This window comes from Caloenas nicobarica, chromosome 4 (assembly GCF_036013445.1).
Source record: "Caloenas nicobarica isolate bCalNic1 chromosome 4, bCalNic1.hap1, whole genome shotgun sequence".
NCBI classification, from domain to species: Eukaryota; Metazoa; Chordata; class Aves; order Columbiformes; family Columbidae; genus Caloenas; species Caloenas nicobarica.
In genome coordinates, this window is record NC_088248.1 from 78973742 (window position 1) to 79001635 (window position 27894).

General features: G+C 60.5%; 1 protein-coding gene across 3 annotated transcripts; it reads right to left on the minus strand.

The window, feature by feature from the left end:
• Window positions 1–274: 274 nt before the first annotated feature.
• Window positions 275–27061, minus strand: VAX2 (ventral anterior homeobox 2). 3 transcript variants are annotated; one of them, XM_065633903.1, is made up of 4 exons: window positions 26691–27061; window positions 25950–26222; window positions 20799–20925; window positions 275–3802 (listed from the first exon to the last, which is right to left on the minus strand). In XM_065633903.1, exons 2-4 carry the CDS (start codon window positions 26218–26220, stop codon window positions 3307–3309), a joined length of 894 nt encoding a protein of 297 aa, XP_065489975.1. In that variant the 5' UTR covers window positions 26221–26222; window positions 26691–27061; the 3' UTR covers window positions 275–3306. The 3 variants fall into 3 exon arrangements, with proteins under 3 accessions (XP_065489975.1, XP_065489974.1, XP_065489973.1); XM_065633902.1 differs by having other exon boundaries at window positions 20738–20925; XM_065633901.1 differs by lacking the exon at window positions 26691–27061 and having other exon boundaries at window positions 20738–20925; window positions 25950–26250.
• Window positions 27062–27894: the final 833 nt, after the last annotated feature.

The following is a 27894-nucleotide window of genomic DNA, read 5'->3' on the forward strand; positions in this document are numbered from 1 at the left end:
TGGGGACGGGTGAGTGCCAGATGGGGTGCGGGGTGCTGCTGGGGCTGTACTGGAGGTATCTCTGCGTGCACATGCTTGGGGGGCTCTGACAGAGCACAGAGCTCAGGGAGAGCAGGCGACAATGTGCTTCAAAATCCCCCCCGCAAAGCCACCCACACAAGGTTACTGGTACCAGCAGAGCTGTGGTCGGGAGCGGCTCAGCCATAGCTGCCGAAGGCGATGGAGGAGGCAGGAGGCAGGACATAACTTTTATTAACCATTAGAAACCACAGTATTTGTTAAAGTTTTACATCCAGTACTTTTTTTTCTTTTTTTTCCAATTGTACAAGTCAGGAGGAGCTGCTGGAGGCGAGCGGAGCAGGGGGGTGAGCTGACCTCCCCGCAGGACCTTCCAAACCCCCTGGGACAGCCTCACTGAGGCTGTTTGCTTTGGGAGAAGAGACTCTGGAGAAGCAGCAGCTTTGGGTCACATTTGGGGTCTTTGTGAACACAGTATTTTGGTTTAAATTTGCAGAAAGGGCAGCCCATGGACCTCCCTGCCTCCATTTCCACCTCTCCCCTCCGGCTGCTGAGCAATGGGAGGAGGATGCAGGAGACCCACGAGGATGCCCCGGGCTGGGAAAACACACCAGGGACCCCTCGAAAATCCCAAGCTTTGGGGGCTCCTTCAAAAATAAAACTAGACCTTGTTTTCTCTGAAATGCCCCCAAAGCTCCTCCGCCTGGGAAGGGGTGAGGGTCTCACTTCTCCATCAAACTGGGCCAAGGTTCCTCCCAGTGAGCCCAAGTTGGGAGGAACTGGGGTCCGGTGACCTCGGGAAATTCCCGTGATTCAGCTGCTCCTGGGGCAAAGAGGGAAAACCAAAGCAAAACCAGTCCCAGGGGAGGTTTCCAGACAGGACCCCCATCTCGGTGGAGCTGGGGGGGAACAGCATCCCCGCTGCGCTCGCCTCCGCTCGCTGCCTTTCAATACCACGTTTGCAGACCAGGGAAGGATGAAGAACGGCGATATAAATATAAATTAAGTGATCGAGGGGAAGGGAGAAGGTCTTTGTCCTGTCAAAATCCCAAAATCTCAGTCAAACACGTCATGGGGGTGTCGGGGTCTGGGCAGCCCAGGGCAGCAGGAGGATCCGGCAAATCCCACGTTTCAGGAGAGGTGTTGGCAGCCAGAGTGGTCTGAGCCGGGCCGGGAGAGGGGAGCTCGTCACCGTCACCAAAACCCGTCCCTGCTCTCTGCAGCCCCAGGCCAGCCCCGTGTCCTGCCTCAGTTTCCCCACCTGCAGCCGTGGGAGTGCCGACCCGTCCCGCGCTCCGCAGAGCAACGCCAGACCTGAGGGCTCGCTCCCGTAAAGTGCTCCAGATGTGAGGTGATCAATAAATACTATTTCATAGAAACGCTTGATTTCAAGGTAAAATAAAAAATCACCCAAACCTTTTCATAAAATCATTTATTTTAAATATTTCCCTGCAAAAATCCTGGGAGCATGCGGGCCAGCGGCTGTGACCCCCGCAGGGGGTTGCTCGGTGCTAATTATCGTTATGACACATTAAAGGGCAGCAGGAGGACGCAGGAGCCCCTCGGTTTGGGGGCGTTTGGGGGAGTGAGCCCCATGGTAGCTCCTTGGTGCTGGGAGGGGGCTCAGGGCATCACCCCAACCCTGCCACAGTGATGTCGCTGCAGGGTGGCCTGCCAGGGCTGTGCCACCAGCGTCCTGCCACGGTGATGCCACCACAGAGCATCATGCTATGGTGATGCCACCACAGGGTGTCCTGCCATGGTGATGCCACCAGCGTCCTGCCAAGGTGGTGCCACAATCATCCTGCTAAGGCGATGTCACCACAGGGTACCCTGCTATGGTGATGCCACCAGAGCATCCTGCCAAGTCGATGCCATCAGGGCATCCTGCCAAAGTGATGCCACCACAGGGTACCCTGCCACAGCGATGCCACCAGAGCATCCTGCTAAGGTGACACTCACACCACAGAAGGGCCCAACTCTGCCCAGCGCAGCCCCCCCTCAGCAGATACCGGGGGGACCACGCTGTCCCTTTCCCCAAGAGCCACCTCATGCAATGTCCCTCTTGTTTTTGCCACCCGCCAGTCTCCCTGACACTGTCCCCATGCTATGCCCTGCCCGAGAAGCACCACACACCCGCGGCTGAATCCTGTCCCCCAGGAAGCCATTGTCACCCTTGGGGACCAGGGTGCTGGGGTGGGAGGTCAGAGGCTCCTCCAGTGTCCCCGGGGGCTTGCCAGGGGGGACAGCACCAAATTGGGGTGTGGGAGAGTGGTTTGGTTCTGCAGGAGGAGCCCGGGGATGGCTCCTGAGTGCAGGGACCACTGGTACGGGGGGCTGGGGACATCACCAGCACCATGGGTTCCCCCAGACCTCCCCGTCCCCTCAGCAGAGGAGACCCGGACCCCACGGCCACCGGGATGCTCTGAGACAAGCTCCGTCAGAACACAAAGCCCTTCGCAGGTGGGGAAACTGAGGCATGACACTTCCCCAAGGACACCAGGGCTGGGCAGAGACAGACCCCAGTGCTGCCCTGCGCTCTCCCTTTTGGGGTACCCTCCTGCTTCCCAGGGCTTCGGTGGTGACACCAACACCACGAGCCCTGGGGTGACAGAGGGACATCCCCTCCAGAGCTGCTCCTCTCCCAGCAAGACCACGGCATCGTCTGCCAGGCCCTGAACGGCGATACCTGGCGGGGACATGGCCCTGGAAGATCCCGCGGTGATGGCAAGAGACGGGACAGCGTTGGTGACATGGGACACCCAGGGACCCCCCCCAGGTGTGACCTGGGGCTGGGAGTTGTGGGGTGTCATCATGGCTGTATCGGGGTGTCACCCAGGGATGTATAAGGGTGTCACGATGGCCATATCAAGGTGTCATCCAGGTCTGTATTGGGGTGTCATCCAGGTCTGTACTGAGGTGTCATCACAGCTGTATCAGGGTGTCATCACAGCCATATCAAGGTGTCATCCACGGCCATATCAGGTTGTCACCATGGCCATATTGGGGTGTCATCCACAGCTGTATAGGGGTGTCATCCATGGCTGTATTGGGGTGTCATCCGTGGCCATATCAAGGCGTCATCCACAGCTGTATCGGGGTGTCACCATGGCCACATTGGGGTATCAGGGTGGGTGACCAGGCGTACACACTTGCACCCACACCCAGGCGGACGGTAAATCATCTTCCACATCCCACTTGCCAAATCCAACCCCGGTGCGGGGTGTGGGGTGCGTGGGGGTGCAGGGGATGGAAGGTGAGGCTGGGTGGGGGGAGACCTTTTGACACTTATTTCGATTTAAGGGCTCGGCTTCTTGCTGGGTAGAGAATTGTCTTTCCTTTCCAGCCGCGTGTAAGGCTCAAAAGCAGAAGTGCCCAGTCCGTAGGTGCCCGGGAGGTCGTGTAGGCTGCCCAGGAGCGGCCCCCCAAAACACAGCGGGGGGGCCGGCAGCCGGGGCGAGGAGGACGAGGAGGAGGAAGCGAGAGAAGGGACCTGCAGGCTGAAGGCTCCCGGTGCTGGGGGGCTGCTCCCCCCAGCCAGCCCCGGGGAGGTGGTTCCCGGGGTGGCCAAGCCGGAGCCGTGTCCCGTGGGGCTGGCGATGGGGTTGGATGTGGGGGACAGGAGGCTGGGGGGGGCCGGGACGGAGAGGAGCCGGCCTTGCTCCAGCAGCCGGAGGATGTTGCAGGTGGCGAAGGACTCGGAGGTGGCGGTGGAACGTTTCTCAGAGTCCCTGCTCTGGTCCTTCTTCTGCTTGGTGCGCCGGTTCTGGAACCAGACCTTGACCTGGGTGGGGAGCAGGGGCACGGGGTGGGGGGACAGAAAGGCACGGATGGCAAGAGCACAGGGCGGGCAGGGAAAGAGAGGCGAGAGCCAGGAGAGAGTGAGAGACAGGAGAGAGAGAGACGTATTAAAATAAACGCCCAAGCGAGATCCATCCCCCACCACGCTGCCAGGGAAATGGCGAATTCCTGCAGGTATCGGGAGGGAGCGGGACCAGAGCCCGGGGACGGGATCCTGGGGATGGGACTCCAGGGATGAGATCCTGGGGATGGGATCCTGGGGATGGGACTCCAGGAATGAGATCCTGGGGATGGGAACCCGGGGATGGGATTCCAAGGATGGGATCCTGGGGATGGGACTCCAGGGATGAGATCCTGCGGATGGGATCCTGGGGATGGGAACCCGGGGATGGGATCCTGGGGATGGGACTCCAAGGATGAGATCCTGGGGATGGGAACCTGGGGATGGGATTCCAGGGATGGGATCCTGGGGATGGGACTCCAGGGATGAGAACCCAGGAATGGGATTCTGGAGACAGGATTCCAGGGATGAGATCCCAGGGACAAAAGCCTGGGGGTGGGATTCCAAGGATGGGAACCCAGGGATGGGATCCTGGGGTAGGACCCTGGAATGGGAGCCCAAGGCAGGACCCCAGATTCGGGAGCCTGGGGCTGAGCCACCCTGTCACTGCTCTGCCCTGTGCTCCTGGGGACACTGAGCTAGGGGACATGCTGGGTTCTCTGTGACGGTCAACAAACCCAAGTTTGTGTCCCCACCTCCAACCCCGCCCTGGCCAGGCCAAGACAAGGGGCAGGGTGGGGGGTCCCTGGCCTTGCTACAGTCAGGGGACAGGGTGGCTCCTGGTGGCCCTGGACCTCTGGGCACAGACCCGTTCCTGTGCCCAAACCCAGCTGGGGACATGCCCACAGTGAGGAGCTGGGGCCCCGTGGGACCCCCAGCCCCAAAACTGCACCCAATTCACCCAGCTGGGACGTGGTCCCCAGTCCCCAACCCGCGGCTCCCGTCCCCCTGTGGCTGCCCCTGCACCCCCAACCGCAGCCCCCGTTTCCATCCCTCCCTGGCAGAGCAGAGGGGTAGCAGAGGCAGAGAGTCAGACAGAGAGAGGCGTGAGAGACAGACAGACAGACGGAGACGGAGGTGAGGGAAAGAGATGGATGGGAAGACACTCAGATTAGAGCGTGGCGGATGGGGTGGGGACGAGTTGAACACTGTCCAGGAATAAATCCCAGCGCATTGGCACAGGCTTCGTCCCTGTCTGCTCCAGAGCCAGCGGGTCTCGGACTCACCTGAGTCACCGGGAAGTCCCCAAGGCAGGACAGGTGCTCCGTGACACATTCCCCGCGCATCCCCCGGTAAAACAGACCCACAGTGCAGAGCCGATGGGGCGTGGGGATGGAGGAGGTGTTGGGGACATCACAGCAGAGCCAACGTCTGGGCAAAGCTGGGGATGCTCGGGGACGAGCTCCCAGGTGACAAGGGGACACCAGGACCACAGGGATGAGCTCATGTCCCACAGCTGAAACCTCCTGGGACCACGGGCCACCACCAGCCCCTGTCTGACCCCCCACCTGCGGGGAAGCTCTCGAGGACGTTCCCTGCCTTGTCGCTGCACCCTGGATGCCTCGTTGTCACCAGGACTGAGCCCACATCACAGCCCAGGGATGATGTCCCCTCCTCAGTGTCCCCGTCGGTCCCTCCATGGCGAGCGGGATGGGTTTGGGCAGGGCTGGGTTGTCCCATGGTCCCACGTCCCCCAGCTTTTCTGGTGGGAACCTCTTTGAGCTGCCAAATTCTGGGGAGCGCAGAGCCCCCCCACACACGGGGGTCCGAAGGGGACACCCCACAATCCCACGTCATTATCCACCTCTTAACGAAGGTCTGGTGGGACTCCAGAGAGAAACACACACGCCAGTGCTCTGAGCATCCCTCTCGCAGCCAATGCTGGAAGCACACAACCTCCAAAAAAACCCCATCAGCACGGTTATGTCCTCGGGGACGGGTGTGAAGTGCTCAGGAGCACAGGCCCTTCAGCCTGGTGGCCATCTGACCCTAATCCTAACCCAAACCCGCTTTCCTCAGCCCGGTATCTGTCTAACCCTAATCCTAACCCTAACCTTAATATTAATCCTAACCCAAGACAAACCCTTCTTCTTTCAACCTGGCATCTGTCTAACCCTAATCCTAATTCTAACACTAATCCTAGTCCTAGCCCAACCCAAAGCCTGCTTCCTTCAGACCAGTGTCCATCTGACCCTAACTGTAATCCTAAACCTAACCCTAAAACCAACCCAACCCAAATCCTGCTTCCTTCAGGCCGGCATCTCTCTAACCATAGCCCTAATCCTAATCCAACATAAACTCTGCTTCCTTCAGCCCAGTATCCATCTAACCCTAATCCTAGCACTAATGCTAACCATAACCCAACGCAAACCTTGCTTCTTTCAGCCCAGCACCCATCTAACCCTAATCCTAACCCTGACCCAAACCCAGCCCAAACCCTGTTCTTTCAGCGCAGTGTCCATCTCAACCCGCTGTCGATGCTCCGGGGTTGGGAACCCACCACCAGCTCTTCCCACCCCCTCTCCCTGGTGTCTGCACCCTCCCGGTTTGATGGCATCACCTCCGGGTACCTGGAGATGCTGGTGGGTCTCAGACACCCTCCCCAGCTGCAAAATAATTTCAGTGCAAAGGGAAACTGAGGCACAGACGGCCCCTGCAGAGCTCTTGGCATTGCAAAGCACTCAATCACAGCTCCTAACGCAGCAGGAGGAGGCTGCAGGACAGAGAACGGTTTGGGTTGGAGGGACCTCCCCAGCTCCCCCAGTGCCCCCCCTGCCATGAGCAGGGACATCTGCACCAGCTCAGGTTGCTCAGAGCCCCGTCCAGCCTGGCCTGGGATGTCTCCAGGGATGATTCAGCCACCACCTGGGCCAGGCTCTCACTATCCTGCATCTCAGCCGGTGAGGGAACAGGAACGGCTCCGGGCAGTCAGGGGTTCTCCTAACAACAGGACCTGAAGGCATCAGGTGTGGTCACCAGCTTGGAAGCCCGAGCAAGGGAAGAGGTTTGGGGCAACACAGAGTGTGTCAGTCCCTGCCGCATGGTGCCTGGGAAGTCAAAATGCAAGAGAGTTGAGGAAGAGACTCAAAAAAAATGCAGGAGAATGGCCCCAAGCCTGATAATATTCAAGACGCGATTGGCCAACACCCTCGCACACATGGTGTGAACTGTGGGGTTGTCCTGTGCAAGGATAGGAGTTGGACTCCATGACCCTTTTGAGTTCCTTCCAACTCAGGACATTCAATGATTTAAGGCGATGATCTGGTTACCTCCTGGTGGTGAGCGCTCCCAAAGACCACAGAATGGTTGGGGTTGGAAGGGACCTCTGGAGATCATCTAGTCCAAAGATGCTGGTGGTTGGAAAGACATGGCAAGGACAGGACCGCTTGACATCCTGACTATTGGTTTCTCCTCCACCACCGGCCACCAGTAGAATCATAGAATCATTTTGGTTGGAAGACACCCTTAAGATCACAGAGTCAAACCATTAGAGAGAAGCTCCTCAGCCCTGGTGTACCCTGAAGTCAGCTCTCACGTTCTGGTTGTCTTCTCCAGGTTGTGAAGAACAACCACAGGTCGGTAAAAACCAAGGGCCCTTGTCGGGGTCTGCAGAGTCTGTTCGATTCCTGTGGGACCTCATTTTTCCTGGATGTTCTGGCTTTTGTTCCATGTTGGGTCTGTGTTCCTGCTTCTCCTGGGAGCTCATGGGCAGCTGCGGAGGAACTTTCCAGGGACATCAGTTGTGACCAACTGAATACCAACAATTAATAGCAAAAGAGATGGACAAATCCAATAAATAGATCAATAAAAACTGAAGTGGATATTGATGTGCATGAATTCCTGGTGCTGACACCCCATTGCACACCACTGGGGACACAAGGGGAAACGCTAAAGGACAAGAGGGAGAAAGGGTTGAGGTGACACTGGTCTCACACCTCCTGACGCGGGGTTCGGCTGGGGAAAGGCAGAAATACGGTCCTTGGGGGAAGAGGAGCCGTTGGGCTCCTCCTTCCCAGCGCTCCTGCTGGGACATCATCCCAGCACCTGGACACCCTCTGCTCCCTGATGCCACCAGCAACGGTGGCGTCTCCATTTACTGGTACAGACAGAAGCTTTCTGTAGCCCTCCCTGCTGTCCTGCTGTGTCTGATCCCCTTGCAGGAGGTTCTCCCATCACTGACCCGCCTCACGGTCTCTCTCTGCGCCCATTGCCCCAACCACCGCGGCCCAGGCTGGACGTGCTCTGCCAAATACGGTTCCCTCACGTCTCATAGACTGACATGAGCTTTTCCCCGTCCGCACCGGTGACAAATCAGATGAGCAGGATGACGTTTGCCGTCATGGCTAAAGTTCATCTACAGCTTGTCATTAATTAGGAGATCCATGTCCTTTTCATCCCCCATTACAATCAAGCCCTGAGTTCCATACACTGGAGATGTAAATAAGCTCAGCCAGACGCAGTCCTTGACAAGTCCATGAGTAATTTCCCTCCAGCCTCGATCCTTCGTCTTTCAGCAATATCATAGAATCATAAAATCATTTTAGTTGGAAGAGACCCTCAAGATCTTCGAGTCCAACCATAACCCAGCCCTGGCACTGCCCCATGTCCTGAGAACCTCATGTCCATCTGTCCAACCCCTCCAGGGATGGTGACTCCACCACTGCCCTGGGCAGCCTGTTCCAATGCCCCACAGCCCTTGGGGGAAGAAATTGTTCCCCAGATCCAACCTCAACCTCCCCTGGTGCAACTTGAGGCCGTTTCCTCTGGTCCTGGCGCTTGTTCCTTGAGAGAAGAGACCAACACCCTCCATGCTACAACCTTCACCATCTCCCCTCGGGCACGGTTTCTCCTCCATGCTCCAAGTTCTCGAGTTGGCTTTTCCTCTGGTTTCCATCACAACTCCCCACCCGCCACCACAGCGAGTGCTTTGCCAAGGTTGATGAGATTGGCTTCATTTCCTTCTCTAAAAGAGCAGCTTTCTTCTTCCTCCAAGCTACTGGGTGAACTGCTGCGTGCCTGTGACATGGTGATCAATATGAAAATATATCAAAATGTCTCTGAAATTTTCTGGGATTAACCTCTGTAAGCTCGAGGAGTAATTTCCAGCCCTCCTTGACACTCTGTGTCTAAGCTTTAGGCCTTCTGTATTTGTAAAATTCAGGAATTTTTTAAAAAGTTCTTGAATCTTAGGACAGAGTTTTGCCTGTATTCTTTTATAGCATTTAAAATATATCAGAATGTCCTTGAGGTTCTCTGGCATTCATCTTTGTAAGCTTGGTGAGTAACTTCCAGCCCTTCTTGACAGTCTGTGTCTGAGCTTTAGTGCAAAACGGGTGTGACGACTCGCTCGGACATATTTTGGAATGCAGCTTTTCTTCGGGGACCAAGTTATTAATTATTTCACTTGGCTTTTGTTTGCAAGACTTGTGTACAGAAGGGTGTTTGTCCCTTGGGACCCGCCTGAGGAGTTGGGAGCTCCACCCAGCACCGCTGGGGCACGACTGTCCGGCAGGAGGTTGGCGACGGGTGTCCGTGGGTGTTGTTAAATGAGGGTGCGACCCGGACGGGCTGGCTCTGCTCGGAAAAGAAGGATGGCTCTTCAAATAATATTTTTGGTATCGGACTAGCTGGCATCCCGCTTTATCCTTGGGAGAAGGACATCCCGTGGAATTACGGGCTGGGAAAAGGCTGAGCAGCTACAGACACATATGATGGAGTTATAGGAGTTGGACTCGATGATCCTTGTGGGTCCCTTCCAACCCAGGACATTTGATGACTCTATGATTCTGCGATTCCCAGCTGTGTCACTCTGGGGACAGCCAGGACAGCTGGCTGGGGAGGACAAGGGTGGCAGGAGAAGCCCCACTCTGCCCTGGGGAAGTCCCAGGAGGAGCCCACGGTTCCCGGTGGCCACCAGTCCCGTGCTGGGGGCTGTGGGACCTGGGACCGTGTGTGACAGACTCATCAGGTCAAGCCTGGATGCAGCCAAATAGTCAACGACATGGATGTGGATGTGACTGAAGAGCAGGACATAAGAGGACATGCATTCAGCAGCAAAGGACAGTGACTCTCCGGGGACAGGGAGGAGACGAGTCGTATGGAGGAGATGACTCTGAAAGCCCAAGGAGAGACAGCGTGCGAGAAACAGCATGATGCAGAAGGTATGAGGAGAAGCACGATCTGCAGATTTGTAAATCGACGTGTTTGGATCTCAGGATAAGAAAGATGGGGACAGACTTTTGAGCACAGCCTGTTGCGATAGGACAAGGGGTGATGGTTTTAAAGTAAAGGAAGGAGATTCAGGCTGGACACGAGGAAGGAATTGTTGTCCCTGGGGGCGGTGAGAGCCTGGCCCAGGTTGGCCAGAGAGGTGGTGGCTGAACCATCCCTGGAGACATCCCAGGCCAGGCTGGACGGGGCTCTGAGCAACCTGAGCTGGTGCAGATGTCCCTGCTCGTGGCAGGGGGGGCACTGGGGGAGCTGGGAAGGTCCCTCCAACCCAAACATTCTGTGATTCTACATGGAGAACGGCTCATGGAGGAATGTTCCTGGGGCAGGAGCACGCTCACCACCACATTGAGTGTGAGAAGTTTCAATGCGAGAAACGATCTGGGTGAACTAGACTAAGGCGAAAAGTCCTACGAGCTGATCAGACAGGACCATCTGCCTCTCAAGTCCATTGGAGCTCAGAAGCAGATGACTTCTCCAGGTCCTGCAGCGTGAAAATCAGGCAGGAAAATCTGCTCTGTCCTGGGCTGGATGTTTCCATAAAAAATTCAGGGCAGAGATCTCAGATCTATCCACCAGAGGAGCCACCAGTCACGTGTGCGCCCATCAGGGAGGGACAGGGGGGCTGTAGCATGGTGGGTCCCCACCTCCTCTAGAACCTATGGGTGCTACAGGAGCATGGAGGGTCCCCAGCTCCCCTAAGACCTATGGGTGTTACCAAGGCATGACCTGCTATAACAACCAGCAGAAAGGGAAGGAGACAACCCCAGTGCCCTGACAGGTCTGTCCAGACCGGCAGAGTCACCCAAAACCTTCAGGACTCATGACAACAATTCTCAGCATACAATGAAATGCCACCAACATCTCACCAACCCACCCATGGCCGCAGCTCCCAGATTCCGTTTTCCCATCCCCTATGCAAAATTTTCTTTCCATCATCACTCTTTTCACAGAACCACAGAATCATTTTAGTTGGAGAAGACGTTTCATCACATCAGAAGAAGCAGCTCCCTCCTCCTTGGAGCAAAGTCAGTCCTTGGAGAGGCTGGATGTGGTGTCCAACCAGCAATGACCAAGAGTATGAAGCCTCAAGTGCATACTGGGCGAAAAAGCAGTTTGGAAGGTTGAAATTTGCTGCCTAGTCATCTCAGGAGATGCTTCCCAGTGTGTGGTGTGAAAACCAGCCAGTGTCTGTCCCAAATCACTTTCCCCATGGCCCTTCGGAACCTCTCGCCCTGTCCCCCTGTCCCCTTCTGTCACCCGGCAGCACAGGAACGGGCTCGACCCCCCGGGGACCGCGGGCGGCAAGTTCATCTATCGCAGGCTACGTGACTCCCATCACGTTCCTGTGTACAGGGAGTAAAGGGCAAAAAAACCTCCCAACAAACAAATCCCAAACTGTCGGGAGAAGCATGGCAGGGGGGCTGGCAGCTCCCGACCAGGACATGAAGGTTGAATATATTTTTATATATTGTATATATATGTTATAAATGTATATGTTATTATATAAATATATATATTTTTCTGTTTTTCCCCAAAAAAGCTCTCCCCTGGTCCATCCCCGCTGCCTGCACGAAAGCACCAAAGCTAATGATGCCCTAACACCTAACAAGCTCTCCAAGGAGAGGAGCAAGTGCAGAAACAGCGCTGATCGCCACTGGGAAAGTGATATTGCAATTCCCTCCGCTCCCGAGCACCTTTTCCTGCAGGGAGAGCGTCCACAGGGCCAGCGGCCGGCTCAGAAACCACGGACCCTCGGACGGTCCCCGCAGCCCCTGGCTGCGCCACCTCGGGTCCTGTGTCTCTCTGACTCGGGCAGCTAGAGTTTTATTTTATTTTATTTTATTTTATTTTATTTTATTTTATTTTATTTTATTTTATTTTATTTTATTTTATTTTATTTTATTTTATTCTATTCTATTCTATTTTATTCTATTTTATTTTATTTTATTTTATTTTTTAATTTTTTTATTTCACTTTTAGTTTGTTCTGTTCCTATTCTATTATTTTTATATATTTATATTTTGTTTTATATATTCTATTATTTTAATATTTAATCTATTCTATTATTTTTATTTCATTTTCTTGGTTTATATTGCTTTATTTTATTTTCAATGCACACACGCACCCCCGCCAGTGCCTCCTATGCAACCGAATGAGCTGCTGAGGGTCACAGAGACATACCCACAGATTTCTCCACCTGCTGGGGTTTTCTCTGCCGGTGGAAATTCCCTCCACCGAGGAAGGATCCGTCCCCCAGGACCCCCCCGGCGCCCCCACCCTGCAGCCCCCATCCCTCCCCACACACCGCAGAGCATCGTCACCGCTACCCGCCTGGGAGGAAAGCCGGAGAGCTTCAGTGTCACCTCGCAAAGGGACACCGACTCCAAATGTCACCGAGCATCCCGACGGCTCGGAACGCCGCTGCAGGCGTGTTCTGCAAAGGCGCCGTCCGTCCGTCTGTCCAAGCGGCAGGACGGACACACAGACACTGAACCGCCCCCTCCCTCTTCTCCAGACCTCTGCCTGCGCTCCCTGTCCTGTGCCGAGCGTTTGAAACCATATCCCGAGTTGCAAATGTTGCAGGTTCTGTGCACACGCATGTGCTCAAAGAGACCCCCCACCCCTCAGCATCCGCACGGGGTCACGTCCCCCCGAACAGGGACCTGCCGACCCCCCCGGTGCTGCGGGGAAGGGAATAAACAGGGTGGTGGGGACACGGCGTCACCGCTGCCACAGCCCGTGGCCCCAGCTCAGCACGGCAGGGACAGCCAGCTCCACTCCTGGTTTCTCCATGGTGATCGGCACCGCGGTGGCACCGGGACCGAGCTCACCGGGGGTTTGGTCCCCACGAACTTGGGATGTGCCTCAGCCTGGGCTTCTGCCCCCCCAGCCCCTTCCCCGGCGGCTGCCCTGCCCGGCAGTGGCCGCAGCCGCTCCGGTCGCTGCCCTCCGACACCTCCGGCCACAAAACAAATTATTTCCAGGCGGTTAATCCCATCGGAGCCCCGTCACCGGCAGGCCGAGCTCCCCGCGGATGGACAGCCCATCGCGCCACGACGTTGGGTGACCCAGGGGTCCGGCCGGGGGTTTCGGTCCCGTAACCGCCCGGCTGCGCCCCTGCTCGGCTCCTCCGTCCCCACGCGCTGCCCTCCCCTCCATGGCAGGACACGGCCGCGCTGGCCAGCTGGGGACCGGGCGCTGACCTCCCTCTCCTTGGCTAATTTTTTATATCACCTGGCACCCACCCAAAGTGTTTTGCCGGCTCACGGCTGAGCAGCGCTGGGATGGCGCTCCTGAGCAATCGCGGTTTGCCCCGGGGAGCCCGAAACCCCCATCTCTGCCCAGCCCGAGCTGGCACGGCACGTCTGCTCGTTACACCCTGACTGCACCAGCACACACGCTCCATCACACCAGTGTCCCCCACAGCCCCCCAAGACGCCCAAGCGCCTCGACATCGCTGGCCGGGAGGGTCCCCGCTGTCCCCTGGGACACCCATGGGCGCCGCCAGGCAGGAGCCCTGGCCCCCAGCACCCACCCGGGCAGGGCCGGGGGGTACGATACTGGGTTTTGATGGCGGTTATGATTTGGCAGCCATGCCCCGGGGCTGACCCCGGTGCCGTCACACGTCCCGCACTGTCACACATCCCACACTGCCACACGTCCCACGCCACGCGCGCCCCCGGCATGCCGGCCATGCCGGACTATTCATAGCCGCCGGCCGAGGCCATTTTCCTCGCCAGGATTAGCTCCCCGCCGCCATCGGCGAACACCCGCCGCGGCACGGGGGACGGTGGGAGCCGAGCGGCCGCTCCGCCACCTCCCCACGGCACCCTGACAGCCTTCATCCTCCTCCTCCTCCTCCTCCCGCCATCCCATGGGCTCGTGGAGCCCCCGAGGCCGGGGCAGGCGGGGGCTCGGCGCAGGCCCGGGCCCCGGCGTTGTGTAAGCCGGCGGGCTCGCTGCCCAAAGCTGCCTCGGCCGGGGGTTTCGTAACGGCGCGATGGCGGCTGCGTGACCCATCTGGCTTTTCCCGGCCATGGCAGGAACGAGGAGACGGTGCTGAGGGGGATGGACTCAACCCTTGGGGTCTCCTCCAGCCCCTCCGCACCCCGACAGCGCCTGGGGCCACCCCGGCTGGGCCACCTGCCCCAAATCCTGTGCCACAGCCCAGCACAGACACCCTCGGGGACATCCGTCCAGCCCAGGCAGCACCCTGGGGACAGACGAGGTGTCCCCAACCCGCTGGGACTGTGCCCTGGGCCAGGAGCCCGTCCCCAGGCAGCCCCCGGCCCCACCGCTGGCCCAAAACCCCAGCCAGCAGCACGCCCTCCGCCTGCCTTCGCTCCAAAATTCACGATATTCGCTGCTTCACAGCAAGGGAACCTCCCTTCGCCAACAGAAAGGAGACGAAGGAGCTGGGGCTGGTGGGGTGATGTGTCCTCCACCGTCCAGCCTGGTGGCTCCAGAGCCAGATGTCCCGGAGGGAGCACCCTCCAGCACCCCAAAATCGGGCAGAGACAAACCCCTGTCTGCTGGGAGCCGCCGGCAACGGCTGACGGATGATCCCCCCATTTGTTGGGGTGCCAGAAATGCTGCCATGGGACATCCCCAGCAGGGACGTTCTCCACACAGCCCCAGCACCCAGGTGGTGTCACCTCCGGCAGAGCCATTGGCACCTGGTTTGGGCGGTGGGGGGACAGTGGTGTCCCCATGGTCACATCCCTCCCACAGCTCCGGGATACAGCAGAAAGTATCCACACAGACGTGGTGTTTCCTCCCATTTTCGACACACTTTTCCAAAACTGTCACCAAAACCATCATCAAAACCATCACCAAAACCAATTTCCACCAGAAACTGCCATTTTTAGGAAACGACATCCCCTGGGAGTGTGCGGAGCCAGCCCCGGAGATCGCTCTGGAAACACCCGGCCTTCTCATCAGGGTTAGAACTGAAATATTCAATTGCAAATTCCGAAACTGTTTTTCACTGCAGGGCTGTTTTTCATTGAAAATGCTTCATGAGAAAAATCTCCATTAATTATTTCACGCTTACTTACAGTCGCCATTTTGCCCTAGTGCCAGATTGAGCCTGGGGAACTGTCGAGGTGCCCCAAAGAAGTGAATTTTGGGGGCAGGCGAGGGGCCGGGGCCGGGCCGTGCCAGCCTGCTCCTGCCGCCGGGCGGTACCTGGTTCTAACACAGATTTATTGCCACCAGCCCGGGGCCCCCCCGGCCGCCGGGTAAACCCCACCACGTGCCCCCGCCGCGGGGAGGGGACAGGATTAGCTTGTCCACGTGAGCAGGTTTACTCCATAAGTGTGTTCTGACACGGGGTGGCATGTGGGAAGGGGACCCAGAAGCCACCAGAGATGCTCGGTTTCTTCCAAGGTCACCTTGGGCATCTCCAGTTGGCCGCCTCCTGCCACGGGGCCTGGGACCCCCCAACCTTCCAGGCCGAGGGTGACCTTTGAAGGTCCCTTCCAGTCCAAACTGTTCCACGGTTCTAACTATTCTATGGATACCTTCAGCATCTGGCTCCAATCTGGGGGTCATGAAATACAGGATCACGTGGGATGACGTGGGAAAGCCCTGAATGTAGCGGTAGGTCCCTCGCTGCCACCCGAGTTTTGAGCAGCAGGAGCAAGCTACCACGGCTGGACATGATGCCCTTCCCCAGCTGCCTGCCTGTCCCCATGTCCTGCTGTCCCCATGTCCCCTGGAGCTCCCCAGGTCCCTTGAAGAGATGGACCAGACCCAGCACTGCCCCAGGAAAACCTAATTCTGCCAGGTTGGTTCAGCAGGAACCAACCAGGTTAAAGTTAAAGCTCCACCAGAAGTGGCCCAGGGGATGGACAGGAGCACCCAGTTGGGAGCAGCACCCCTCAAACTGGGCTGCATGAGGATAGGGGACCCCGATGGGACACCGAGCATGTGGACCTGCAGCTTCCCCGAGCAGAAGGGAGAAAACATTCCCCGCTGGGCAGCCACCCACGGGAGATGGGAAGGGGATCACCCACGGCACAAACCGGCGATGGCTCCAAAGCAGCAGCGTGGAGGCAACAGGGACCACAGAAGGTTTTAGAGACTGTTTTCCTGTGCACAGCAAAGCATGATGGATGCATGGATGGACACATGGATGGACACATGGATGGATGGACACATCGATGGATGGATGGACACATGGGTGGATGGACACATGGGTGGATGGACACATCGATGGATGGATGGACACATGGGTGGATGGACACATGGGTGGATGGATGGATGGATGGATGGATGGATGGATGGACACACAGATGGATGGATGGATGCACAGATGGATGGACGGGCAGAAAGAGGGGCAGGTGGGTGGATGCCTCCTCAGAAAAGAAACTACTTGGCTATGAGATCTAGATTTTCTGCACGGTCTGGAAAAGCAATTTCCAACAAAGGTTTGTTGGAAAAAAGCTCTTTTTAGTGAGCTGAGAGAAGGGAACGGAGCTGGGGAAGGGGCTGGAGCACAAGTGTGATGGGAGCGGCTGAGGGAGCTGGGGGTTCAGCTGGAGAACAGGAGCTGAGGGGAGACCTTCTGATCTCTGACCTGCCTGAAAGGAGCTTGGAGCCAGGGGGGTCGGGCTCTGCACCCCAGGAACAAGCGCCAGGACCAGAGGAAACGGCCTCAAGTTGCGCCAGGGGAGGTTGAGGTTGGATCTGGGGAACAATTTCTTCCCCAAAGGGCTGTGGGGCATTGGAACAGGCTGCCCAGGGCAGCGCTGGAGTCAGCATCCCTGGAGGGGTTGGACAGACGGACATGAGGTTCTCAGGACAGGGGGCAGTGCCAGGGCTGGGTTGTGGTTGGACTCCATGATCCTGAGGGGCTTTTCCAACCAAAATGATTCTATGATTCTATGATCTGAAACAACCAGCCCTGTCCTGACCTCCTGGGTGCCCGGCCCTCCAAGGAGCCCTTGTCCACCGTGTCACCTCTCTGTCCCCGCTCTAATGAGGGCGAGAAGAGCTGGCAAAGACCCCGGGTCACTTGAACCTGAGCCTGGCATTGAACTCCTGACCCAGAAAGCAAATCCCCTCGGCCAGCCCATCCCGCATCTCCTCCCGTCGCGGGATTTGTGGGAATTATCCTCCCTCGGCTGTCCCCCCGGGGTCCTTCTGCCTCACAGCCCATTTTCTATCCCTTCATGACACCAAAAAGGGGCACTTTTCCCCCAAAGCCTTGGGACGTGCCGCGCAGGGGAAGCCCAGCACAGGGACATGGAGCTCACCTGGGATGCGGCAGCGGGTACGGCCACATCTCCAGGCCACTGCCTGACAAGTTAATGAAAATATTCTACAGGGCTAATTAAACTCACTTAAGACTAACCATACCCAGTGGTCAATTAGAAAAAGCACAAATGGCATTGGGCCAGAGCCCAGGCAGCTCCCAGCGCGGCAGAACAGGTATGTGTCTTTACGACTGCCAAAAACCCAGATCAGATGCCAGGAAAGTAAAATAAGAGGCTAAAAAAGGCGCTTTTTTTTTTTTTTTCCTCCGGCGGGATTTCTCAGGGGCGCAGCCTGATCCACGGACCCACTTACGGGGACGCATGGCTGCAGCTCTCCAGCCACGGTGACATCGTGTCTCTTCCTATCTCGTCACGCTGTTTGCACCACTCGCTCCTTGCGGAGGAGCCCAGATGAATCATTTCCCCCCCCCAAACATTCACAGGCACAAAAACCCCTCCTCGGTGGCCCCTTCCACCGTGTCCCCCGCTCTGCTCATCCCCCCCGTGCTGGGTCCCGTGGCACCCAGGGGTCCCGGCCGAGAGCAAAGTGGGGGGCGGCTGGTGGGGGGAGGTTTTCTAATCCTGAAACCAGGATATTATTCCATGAGGGGACGGAAAGGATCCGTCCCAGTGTCCCAACCACCAGCACGACGCAAATGTCAACCGAGAAAGAGCCACGAGATGCTGCTGGTTGGGGAAACCACAACAAAATATTAAATGGAACAATTATACCGTGAACCGCCCTGAATCCTGGGAGCTGCTCCTGGATAGCGCTGGGAGGAAAATCCCCAGAAGTACCCAAAACACTCTGATTGTTGCAAATGTTGGGTTTGTCCCTGAGCTGACGGACACGGCAGAGCCCCATGGGACAACGGTGGCTGGTGGCGACTCGTCCCATCTCTGGGCCACATCCCCAGCAGAAAACACCCTGCACGGCGCTGTGCAACACCCTCCCGATTGAAGGGGTGTCGGAAAACCCTGCGGTCACCCCAATCCTGCAACGACCGGGAAAACCTCCCGGCCATGAACATCAGGGAACTGGGACGGGAGGTGATGCCGGAGTGTACAGAGAGCCTGAAACCATGTCCCAAGGGGACCTGCACCCCAGGAACGAGAGCAGGGAGGTGGGACGAGCCCGGCACCGCTGTCCCCAGGCACGGCGGCGGCTGCGGGGCCGAGGGGTGCGGGGAGCTGGGGAGGTCCAACCGGGAGCTCGCTGCAGGGAAGGAAATGCTGTGAAAAGCAGAGGAAGGGATTAAAAAAGACAGAGGTGAAGGAGAGAGATGGGAAAAAGAGGATGTGGGAAGGAGGAGAAAAGAGGAGAAGAGACAGCCGTGGCCTACAGGGTGTGAATTTTCTCGCAGAGAGATTAAGGCAGTGACGAGGCACCAGGCAGGCGGTAAATAAGGGGACATGGGTCCCTACGGTCCCTGCGGCAGCCGGCACCCTCTCGGCACAGCCCGTGCCAAAGCTCTTCCCCACCACGGCACGGCCGAGCCCACCCGTGTCCCTCCCGGCTCTGTGGAGGTGACACCGGGACCAGGACTTTGGTGGGGACCCCATGCAGCCCCCCGGGTGCTTTGCTCCCACCCGCGGCACAGCCGTGCCAGCGCCTCCGTGAACGTGTCCCACAGACAGAAACCCGCTCCTTACTGAAAAAGCCCCGTTCTGCCACCAAAAGGAACAAGAGCTGCTGTTTTTGTAGCTCTGCTCTCCCACACAGTGATTGCTGAAGCACCACGGAGCAACAGGGTCTCCCCAAAATCAGAGCCCTCGGCACGAGGGGGGAGCCTGGAGTCTGGCTGCTGACAGCTGGGACAGGTTTGTCCCGCAAGGCATTTGGAAAAATTGAAATTATCTCCTATCCGAATTGATAAAACCACGTGGCTGCCCCCAAAATGGCTGGGGAAGGGGCAAACTGGGCTAACAGAGTCATTTCTGCAGCTTCCAGCTGTGCTGTTTTGCACGGCGCTCTTCATTAATTTTATTATTATTACTATTTCCACATAAATTTTCAAGCCGAGACCATCGCAACCCCAGCAGATGCACTTTTTGCTCAGCAGACACCAACACCAGCTTCCAACCAACATGTAACCTCTCCCACCTCCGCTCACCCAGCCGGTACAAACCTCGCCAGAGACAACCAGGAAAAATCCCTCCCCGACGGCAAAGCTCCGGCTGGGACAGACACATGTGCGGGGGGATGGAGAAGAGGTGCCTGGGCCTTGTCACAGCCTGGGGTCCGCAGGGATAGTCCCCAGTGGTGCTGCCACCACAGGGAGGGGGAGCAGTGGGTGCAGGACCCATCCAGCTCGCACACAGCCCGATCCCGGCAGCACCCACGGCCATGCCTGACCCCCTGAGCCCACCCTGTGCTGTGGGAGCTGCTGTCAGGACCTTGGGTCCCCACTGACACCCTCCTGGGGTCCCCGCTGACATCCTCCTGGGGTCCCCGCTGACACCCCCTGGGGTCCCCACTGACACCCTCCTGGGGTCCCCGCTGACACCCTCCTGGGGTCCCCGCTGACACCCCCTGGGGTCCCCGCTGACACCCTCCTGGGGTCCCCGCTGACACCCCCTGGGGTCCCCACTGACACCCTCCTGGGGTCCCCGCTGACACCCCCTGGGGTCCCCGCTGGTACCCCCTGGGGTCCCCACTGACACCCTCCTGGGGTCCCCACTGACACCCCCTGGGGTCCCCGCTGACACCCCCTGGGGTCCCTGCTGACACCCCCTGTCCCTGCTGACACCCTCCTGGGGTCCCCGCTGACACCCCCTGGGGTCCCCGCTGACACCCTCCTGGGGTCCCAACTGACACCCCCTGGGGTCCCCGCTGACACCCTCCTGGGGTCCCTGCTGACACCCCCTGTCCCTGCTGACACCCTCCTGGGGTCCCCACTGACACCCCCTGTCCCTGCTGACACCCCCCTCTCCTGCTCTTTTCCGCTCTGCCGGCCCCTCCCAGGGGATGCTGCCCATGGGGGAGCAGTGCAGCGGCCGGGGGGTCCCTACAGACCCTACTCAGGGGTGCCACTCACCCCCTCTAACCCTAAGCCTGACCTAAACCTAACCCTAAACCCTGACATAAACCCTAAAGCTCCTTCAGCTCCAGAGAAAGGGGGGCTGGAAACCCACTGTCCACAGCACCGCGCACGCTCCCCCGGGCCACAACAGCCCCGGCTCCCCCCAAAACACCGGCCAGCACCCCCACATTCGGCTTGGGACCATGGGCTCAGCCCAGCGCCCACTCTCACCCACCCCCAGTCCCACTTTCTGGGGGTCACACTTGTCCCCAAGGGGCTGCGCGTGGCCACGCCACAGCGTCACAGGGATGTCCCCATCACGGAGGGGCCACCAAGAGCCTTACCTGCGTCTCGGAGAGGTTGAGCTGGCGCGCTAGCTCCGTCCGCTCCCTGCCCACCACGTACTGGCAGCGCTGGAACTCCAGCTCCAGGCGGTAGAGCTGCTCCGCCGTGAAGGACGTGCGGGTGCGCTTGGGCCGGTCCAGGTCCAGCCCCTTGGGGAGCACGATCTCCCGGATCGTCCCTTTGGCATCTGCGGGGAGAAGGGCAGTCAGGAAAAGCAGCTCCAAGGTGGGAAAAAGCTGGGCCAGGGAGGGAAGGGGGTGAGGGCACCGGTGCAAAATGGACATTACTGGGGGAGGAAAAGCTGAATTAAACACCGGCTGCACCATCAGGGCTGCTGGAGGTGTCTGCGCTCATTGCAGGAATAACAAGCCATGGCTAAAAGAGGTGACATCCCACAGCTGGCCCCTTTGTCCCCAAACACTGCAAGTTTATAGACGGTAACATGTCTTCATAAAAATTGGATTTTTTTTTAAAGAGATAAATAGAAATCAAAAAACAGAGCGCTTAACCACAGAAATAATAGATTCCGAAAGCCAGAAGCAAAAACAGTTCTAAACCGAGGAAGAGTTCAAATTAAACAGATTTTTAATTAAAAATATATCTTATTTTTGGTTTCTATCCTTCCTTGGGAATACTGCAAAAATTTTAATACTGTTACAACTCCCTTCTTTCCAGAATTATTCTCACTGCAGGAACATTTTCTTGAAAAGCAGCGGCTCCTACTTTGGGGCAGTTCTCTATTCAAGGCCAAGTTTGGGAAGCGCCGCACGCCCCGAGCCGCTCACGCCAGCAGATTTTACAAAGCCGGGACTATCACTGCCCACGGCTTGATGTGGGGAAACCAAATCCAGAGGGTTTAGCTCCCACATTTGCCCCGCACAGCCCCTTCCACACCATGGGATGCCTGGAGCACCAGTAACACCGGTGGGGAGCCCAGTTTGGGTGAGCCCTGGCCACAGAGCTCCCTGGTACAAACCAGCCATAGAAGTTGAATAAAAAACAGCCACAGAAGTTAAATAAAAACCAGGCATGGAAGCCACACTGGGCAAGCAGCCCGCAGCCCGGAGGAACCCGAGGTTCCCCACAGCCCTGGCTGGAGTAAGTTTTTTCTCCCTTTCTGGCTGATTTATGCATGAAAGGATAATAAAACTGCTGAAGGAAGAAGGGGGAAAATAGCGAGGAGCAGCCTGGGAAGGGGTGATGGAGCTGGCATGGGGATGGCGGAGCCAGCATGGGGACAGGGGGAGCAGGGAGCAAGCACAGAGCTGGAGAGGGACCCCAATTCCCAAAGCTGGTTTCCCAGCGCTACGTTACAGCACATGGCAAAGGCACCGTCCTGGCAGGACCAGCCTGTTCCGGCACTGTGAGTGGCACTGGGGGGAGCCAGGGTGGGAGAGGGTCTGTTGGGCTCTGATCCGCACCCCCAAATTCCACGGGTGGGCACAGGGCTGTGGGAAAGGAACAGGGCTGGAGGTATCTCTGGTAGGGTATCGCTGGTGGGATGGGGACGCCAGCCTGGGAACCATTTTGTGAGGGAAGGAGCATTCGCAGAGATGATGCCCAGACCACGTCCGCACGCCCGTGCCCACGCCGCGGTCCCCCCGACACAATGACAGCCAGGGCTGCCAGCGAGGAGCAGTGAACAGAGACGCTCGTGCTTTCCAGCCGCAGCTGCGAGTATCTGCCCCTCCACCCCGGCCGCTCCGCACGGTGCTGCCGGCATTATTGCGGGTATTATTTATTGTTATTTCCCCCCAGCAGCTGGGGCGTGGGGTGGGGGGAGCGGGCTGGGCACGGCACGCGAAGGATGGGAAAGGGGCAAAGCCCGTGGTGCCAGCTCAGGTAAAGCCCCTCGCCCCAGCCCTATTGCACGCACACACCTGCCCCGCTGCCCGTCCGTGGGAGTTTTGGGGGGCCCAAAGCCATCTCCCCGTGCCAGGAAGGGCACAACACCATCCTGCCTGAGGAACCCCCTCCCAAGAGCTTCCCCCATCAACTGCTGGATCCCAGACTCCCAACGCCCACCAGGTCCTGCCCAAGGGTTTTCCAGCACCCGGCGGGGCCTTGGTGACAGGTTCTGATCATGGGGACTGGGCTACACCTGATGGCAGCACATCCAGGACAAGGTCTGGGACTGAAACACCCCAAAAATTATCTGGTGCCAAAGGGGTCAATCTCTCCTCTGCTTTAGCAGCTAAATAGGACAAGGCAGGTCAGGCAGACATGGCCGGGGAGCAGGAGGGAAGGGGAGCAGGAGGGAAGGTGAGTGGGCAGCAGCTTGGGGTACGGACCCCCCGAGCTGGTGAACAGCGGTTTTCCAGCCCACACACCACCCAGCAGACACAACCTGCACAACAGCACACGCAGCAGAGCTCGGCACACGCAGATGCCCCCGCACGCCCAGGGACACCCCACGCACAGCCGTGTATACGGGGTTTCCGCACCGACATGGCTGCCACGACATTTCTGGGGTGCACACGCGCTCTGACAGCCACGAACACGTACACACGTCCCTCCCCGTGCCAGGCGCTGCTGTGCCCATGGTGGCACACGCATTTCTTGGGGTACATTTGCGGGGCACATGAACCCACAGCCCTTCTCAGGGCACCCCAAACAGCACCGGCGGCCCTCCATAGCTCCCCACATCGCACCTTCCCCCCCCAGGCACAGCCCCTGGGAGGTGACCGGGAGGAGGGGGTGAGCACCCCGGGATCTGCCTTCCCCCACCAGTTCCAGCCGTCCCTGGGGCCGAAGCCCCACCGCTGCAGCGGGCCCGACCCGGCCCGGCCGGCCGCCGCTGCGAGTCTTTGTCCCGTTAATCCCCGCTAAGGAGCGACCCGCCGCCGGGCTGCACCCCCCGGCCGTGCCCGCGTCCAAGGGCACCCGCCAGCGCGGCCGCCTCGACGGGACGGGGATGGCCGGGCAGCCGGCGCCACCTCTGCGGGCAAAGCCGGCCCGTCGCGGCGGCTGGACGCTCCGTCCCACCCGGTCCCCGCTACCGGTAAGTGGCCTGAGTCAGGCCGAGCCCCCGGGGGAGCACCGGGCTGGGGAACCCCGCTCCGCTCCCGGCCGTCCCAGGGCAGGGGGGGACCCCGCCGCTTCCCAACCGGCTCCCGCCCCCGGGGGAGGCTGCCCCGAGAGCCCCGTCCCCACCAGAGCCACCGCGGGCGAGCGGCGGGGCTGAGGCTGGAAGGGGAAGACGGGGGGACATGCGGCCCTTGCCCCCGGGGAGGCACAACCCCCCTGTGCCCTGCTGCGGAGAGCACCCAAAAATGCTGGAGCACGGCTGGAAATACCCACCCGGGCGCGGGGACACGAGTGGGGGGCGGCCGGCGAAGCGGGGGACAGCGGTCCCTCTGCGGCACCCGCTGCCGGCTCACCGGGCGGCAATTGAAAATATTTGAAAATATATTTTAAAAAATAAAGATAAAATTTGTAAAACCCCACTTCGCGGGAAAAATCAACCTGGAGGCTCTGCCCTAGCGCCGGCCGGTGCTTGGCACCGAAACCCCTTCCCCGGGAGCAGGACCCCGGCCGGGGGATGGCTGGAAGCCGCCGGGTCCGTGGCCCCGCAGCCGGGGTCTCCCCGCAGCCCGGGTGTCCCCGCCGCGTCCCCCCGCTTTATTTCGGCTCTGTTCCCGTTGATTTGCGGCATTTCTCCCCGCCACCATTTTGTCCGCGCCGTGGCGGCTGCAGCAAGATGGTGAGACCGGTCGCTCCCGGGCGATGGTCCCCGGGGCCGGGAGAAGCGGGGACCCTGGCCCGGGGTTGGGGACAGACCCCCGGGCCGCTCCCCGCCCCGGGCCCGTCGGGGCAGCCCCGGGAAGGCCGAGGCCGGGCAGAGGACAGGCCTGACCCCGGCCTGACCTCGGCCGGGGCTGCGGCAGCCGGGCTCGGCCTCGGCGACCACCGAGGACACGGGGACACCCCGAGCGAGACCCCGCGCCCGGCTCCCGAGCGCTGCCCGCACCCCCGCCGAGGTGCCCGGGGCGACCGGGAAGGGCTCGGGCTGCGACAGCCGGACTGTCGGCGACAAGCACCTATCGCGACAGCCGGGAAAGAGGCTTCGATGGGCGGCTGGGCTGTTTGCAACCCGGCCGCCAACCGCTCCCGAGCCCGCGGGCAGGCCGGGATGGCCGAGCCGAGCCGAGCCGTGCTGTGCCAGGCCCCGCTCACGGCGAACGAGCCGTGCCCGGCTCAGGCCCCGCCGCCACCCGGGCAGCAACGAGGGAGGGAGCACACGGCAGAGCCGGGGCCGCGGCTCCGGTCCCCGCTCGGGTTTGGGGCTGGAGCAGAGGCCGGGCGGCCTCGGCCGTGCTCACCGAGCGGCCGCGGAGCTTCTCCGGGCTCCGGCCTGGGGAGCGGCGGAGGATGGCGGGGGACACTGAGCATCCCTGGGATGCAGCCGCACCGCTGCCCCGGGAACCGGGGAGCGCTCGGCACCTGCTCGCCTGCCGCATCCCCGCCCAGGCTTCCCAAAACTTTGGGGGTTCGCCACAAGCCAGGCTGGTCCCGGCGAGCCCCGGGCCGGCCGTGGGCTGAGTGCGGGCGGCGGGGCGGGATGCGCCGGCTCCGGGTCCCGCCGAGCCCGGGCCGACCCCGCGCGTCCCCCCATCCCCGACCGAGAGAGGGATATTATAAAGACGGGGAAGAAAAAAAAAAAAAAAAAAAAAAAAGGGAAAAAGAAGCCCTTAAGTCGCCGCCGCTCCGTGACGCTTTTTTCCTGCGACAACGCTTTAAAAGCAAAGCTGATGTTTTCACCCCTCTCCCGCTGCCTGCGCGTCCCCCCGGCGGGGCTCAGCCGGTGGGGGTCCGTGGCCCCGCGGCTGTTTCCCCGGAGCCCCGCTCGGCCCTCGGCCGCAAACCGGGGCGGGCACGCACGGCGAGCCCGGCTGCGCTCCCGGCCCCGCTCCCGGGAGCCGCACGGCGGAGCGGGCTCGGGGACCGGGCCCGGTGCTCGCTGCACGGAGCGGAGCCGGGGGAAGCCGCCGCGGCGGCGGAGCTGAGAGGCCGGAGCCCAGAGGCGGCCAGAGCCCGGGAGCGGCCAGGGATGCGCTGCAAGCGGTGCCGGTGGCGGGGGGGAGCGCGCCTCATCCCGCTGCCACCCGGCCCTGGGGCGAGGAGCGGGGACCCGGCCGGTGGGGGCGAGCGCAACCGGGAAGTGCCCCGGTGGGGAAAAGGGAAAGCGGTGCCCGGGGACCCTGCCCGTACCTCGCACCAGGATGCGGCGGCAATAGTCCGCCTCGCCGGCTCCCGACGGGCTCTCGCTGTCCGGGGCGCACTCCTTGGAGGAGCCGGGGCTGACCGCCGACGTTCCCGGGATGTCCTTGAAGCCACCACGGCCGCCACCGCCGCCTCCTCCGCCGCGCAGAGCGCTCTCCAGCTCCGCCCGGGTCGGTGCCTTCTCCCGGGCCCTCCCGGTGGCCGCGGGCTCGGCCAGCAGCACGGGGCTCCTGCCAGGCTCGGCCCCGCCATCGCTCATCCCTGCGGGTGCCGCGGCGGGATCAAACATCGGGAGGGAGAGAGAGAGACAGAGAGAGGGAGAGAGGAGGCAAGACTAGGCGGGGGGGGGGGAGGGGAGCCCCCCCCACCTTCCCCAGACCCCTTCCCCTCCCCGCCCCTCCCCAGTTCGCCCTCCCCGGGGCTCAGCGCCCTGGCAGAGCCGGGGGCACCGCGCCCCAGCTCACCCCCATGGCTGGAGACCGCCGGGGACCGTCACCCTCTGCCTCTCCCACCCCGGAGGGGGGGCTTGGCATTTAAAACGCACCCCCCTCCGGTGCGCTCCACCGGCCGGGGGTGGTACCGGGGGTGGGGGGACCCGTCGGGGCGTCCCGAGAGGGTACAAGGGGGGAGGGTAAAAAGGAGTTAAAAACTTTGACAGGCTGCTGAGCGCCCCCCTCCCCATTTCTCCCCCCCACCCCGCGCCCTCCCCAGCTCCGTCTCCCGCGGCACCTCGCTCCGGGCAAACTTCAGGCGCTCCGGCCGCCGCCGCTGCCCTTCCATGGAGAGCCGGTCCCGGTCCCGGCGGGGAGGCGGGCGGCAGCGGCGAGAGCGGGCGGAGGAGCCGCTGGTGCCCGGGCTCGCCGCGCTGCGCTGGGATTTGCGTGCGGGGAAATCAATACCGGGAGATGGGGAAAGGAGCGGGGGGGATGATGATTTTAGAGGGGGAGCGGAGGGGAAGCGAAGGCCGAGGGGAGGGAGCTGCGGAGGAAGCGGCCGGGGGTGGGACCGGGGAAGAAGATGGGGGCCCTTATTCCTCCGGCCCGGCCCTCCCCCGGCCGCCGCGCTCCTCTGCGCATCCCCGGCCGCTGCCGGAGCCGGGAGCGGGCGGCCGAGCCCCCGGGTCGGCGGGGAGCGACTCAGGCAGAGGCGGTGGGAGGAAAAAGAGCGATTTTAAATTAACGGCCCGGCACAGACGCAATTTCCTGCTCTCTCGGTCCGTGATACCGATTGGTAAACAAAGAGCCCCTCGGCGGCCGCTGCCCGGCCCCGGGAGTGCGGGCAGCGCGGCGGCAGCGCCGGGCAGGGCCCGGCAGGGCTGGGGGTGCCCTCTGCTCGGGGGGGTCACCCACGGGGACCCCCACCTCGGCGGAGAAGGGCCAGCCGAGATGGAAAGGAATAAAGAAATCACCCGGCTCCAGCCAGGCTCTGCCCGCCCCCACCCCGGGCTGTCTGCTCCCCTCCAGGCTGGGCGGGAGGGGCTCCGGCCCCTCTTCCCCCCCGTACCCCGCACCCCGGTAGCCCGAGGGTCTCCGCTGCTACCGGGGTTACCCCAACACCTCCCCGGGATGGGCAGAGCCCCGAAATCCCCCTGCTCCGCCACAGCTGCTCCCGGCAGGCGCAGTCCCCCCCGCCCGGGCCGGCTCCGGTACCGGCACCGGCTCCTGCTCCGGGGCGGTTTCCCAGGCCGGGGGGCCCGAGGAGCTCCCCCGTCCCGGTGCGCTCCGTTCCGCCGCTCTCTGCAACGGGGCAAGCGCGGCGGCAAAGCGGCCGCGATGCTTCGCCTCGGGGGCGCGGGCGAGCGGCACCCCTCTTCATCTCGCCCCGAATCCCCTCAAATCGAAGCGGGTGTAATAACGGTGGATTAAAAATAAATAAATTAGCTGTTAATCCAATTTCCGAGAGCCCAGCATCTCCGAGAGCTCAGTCCCCAGCG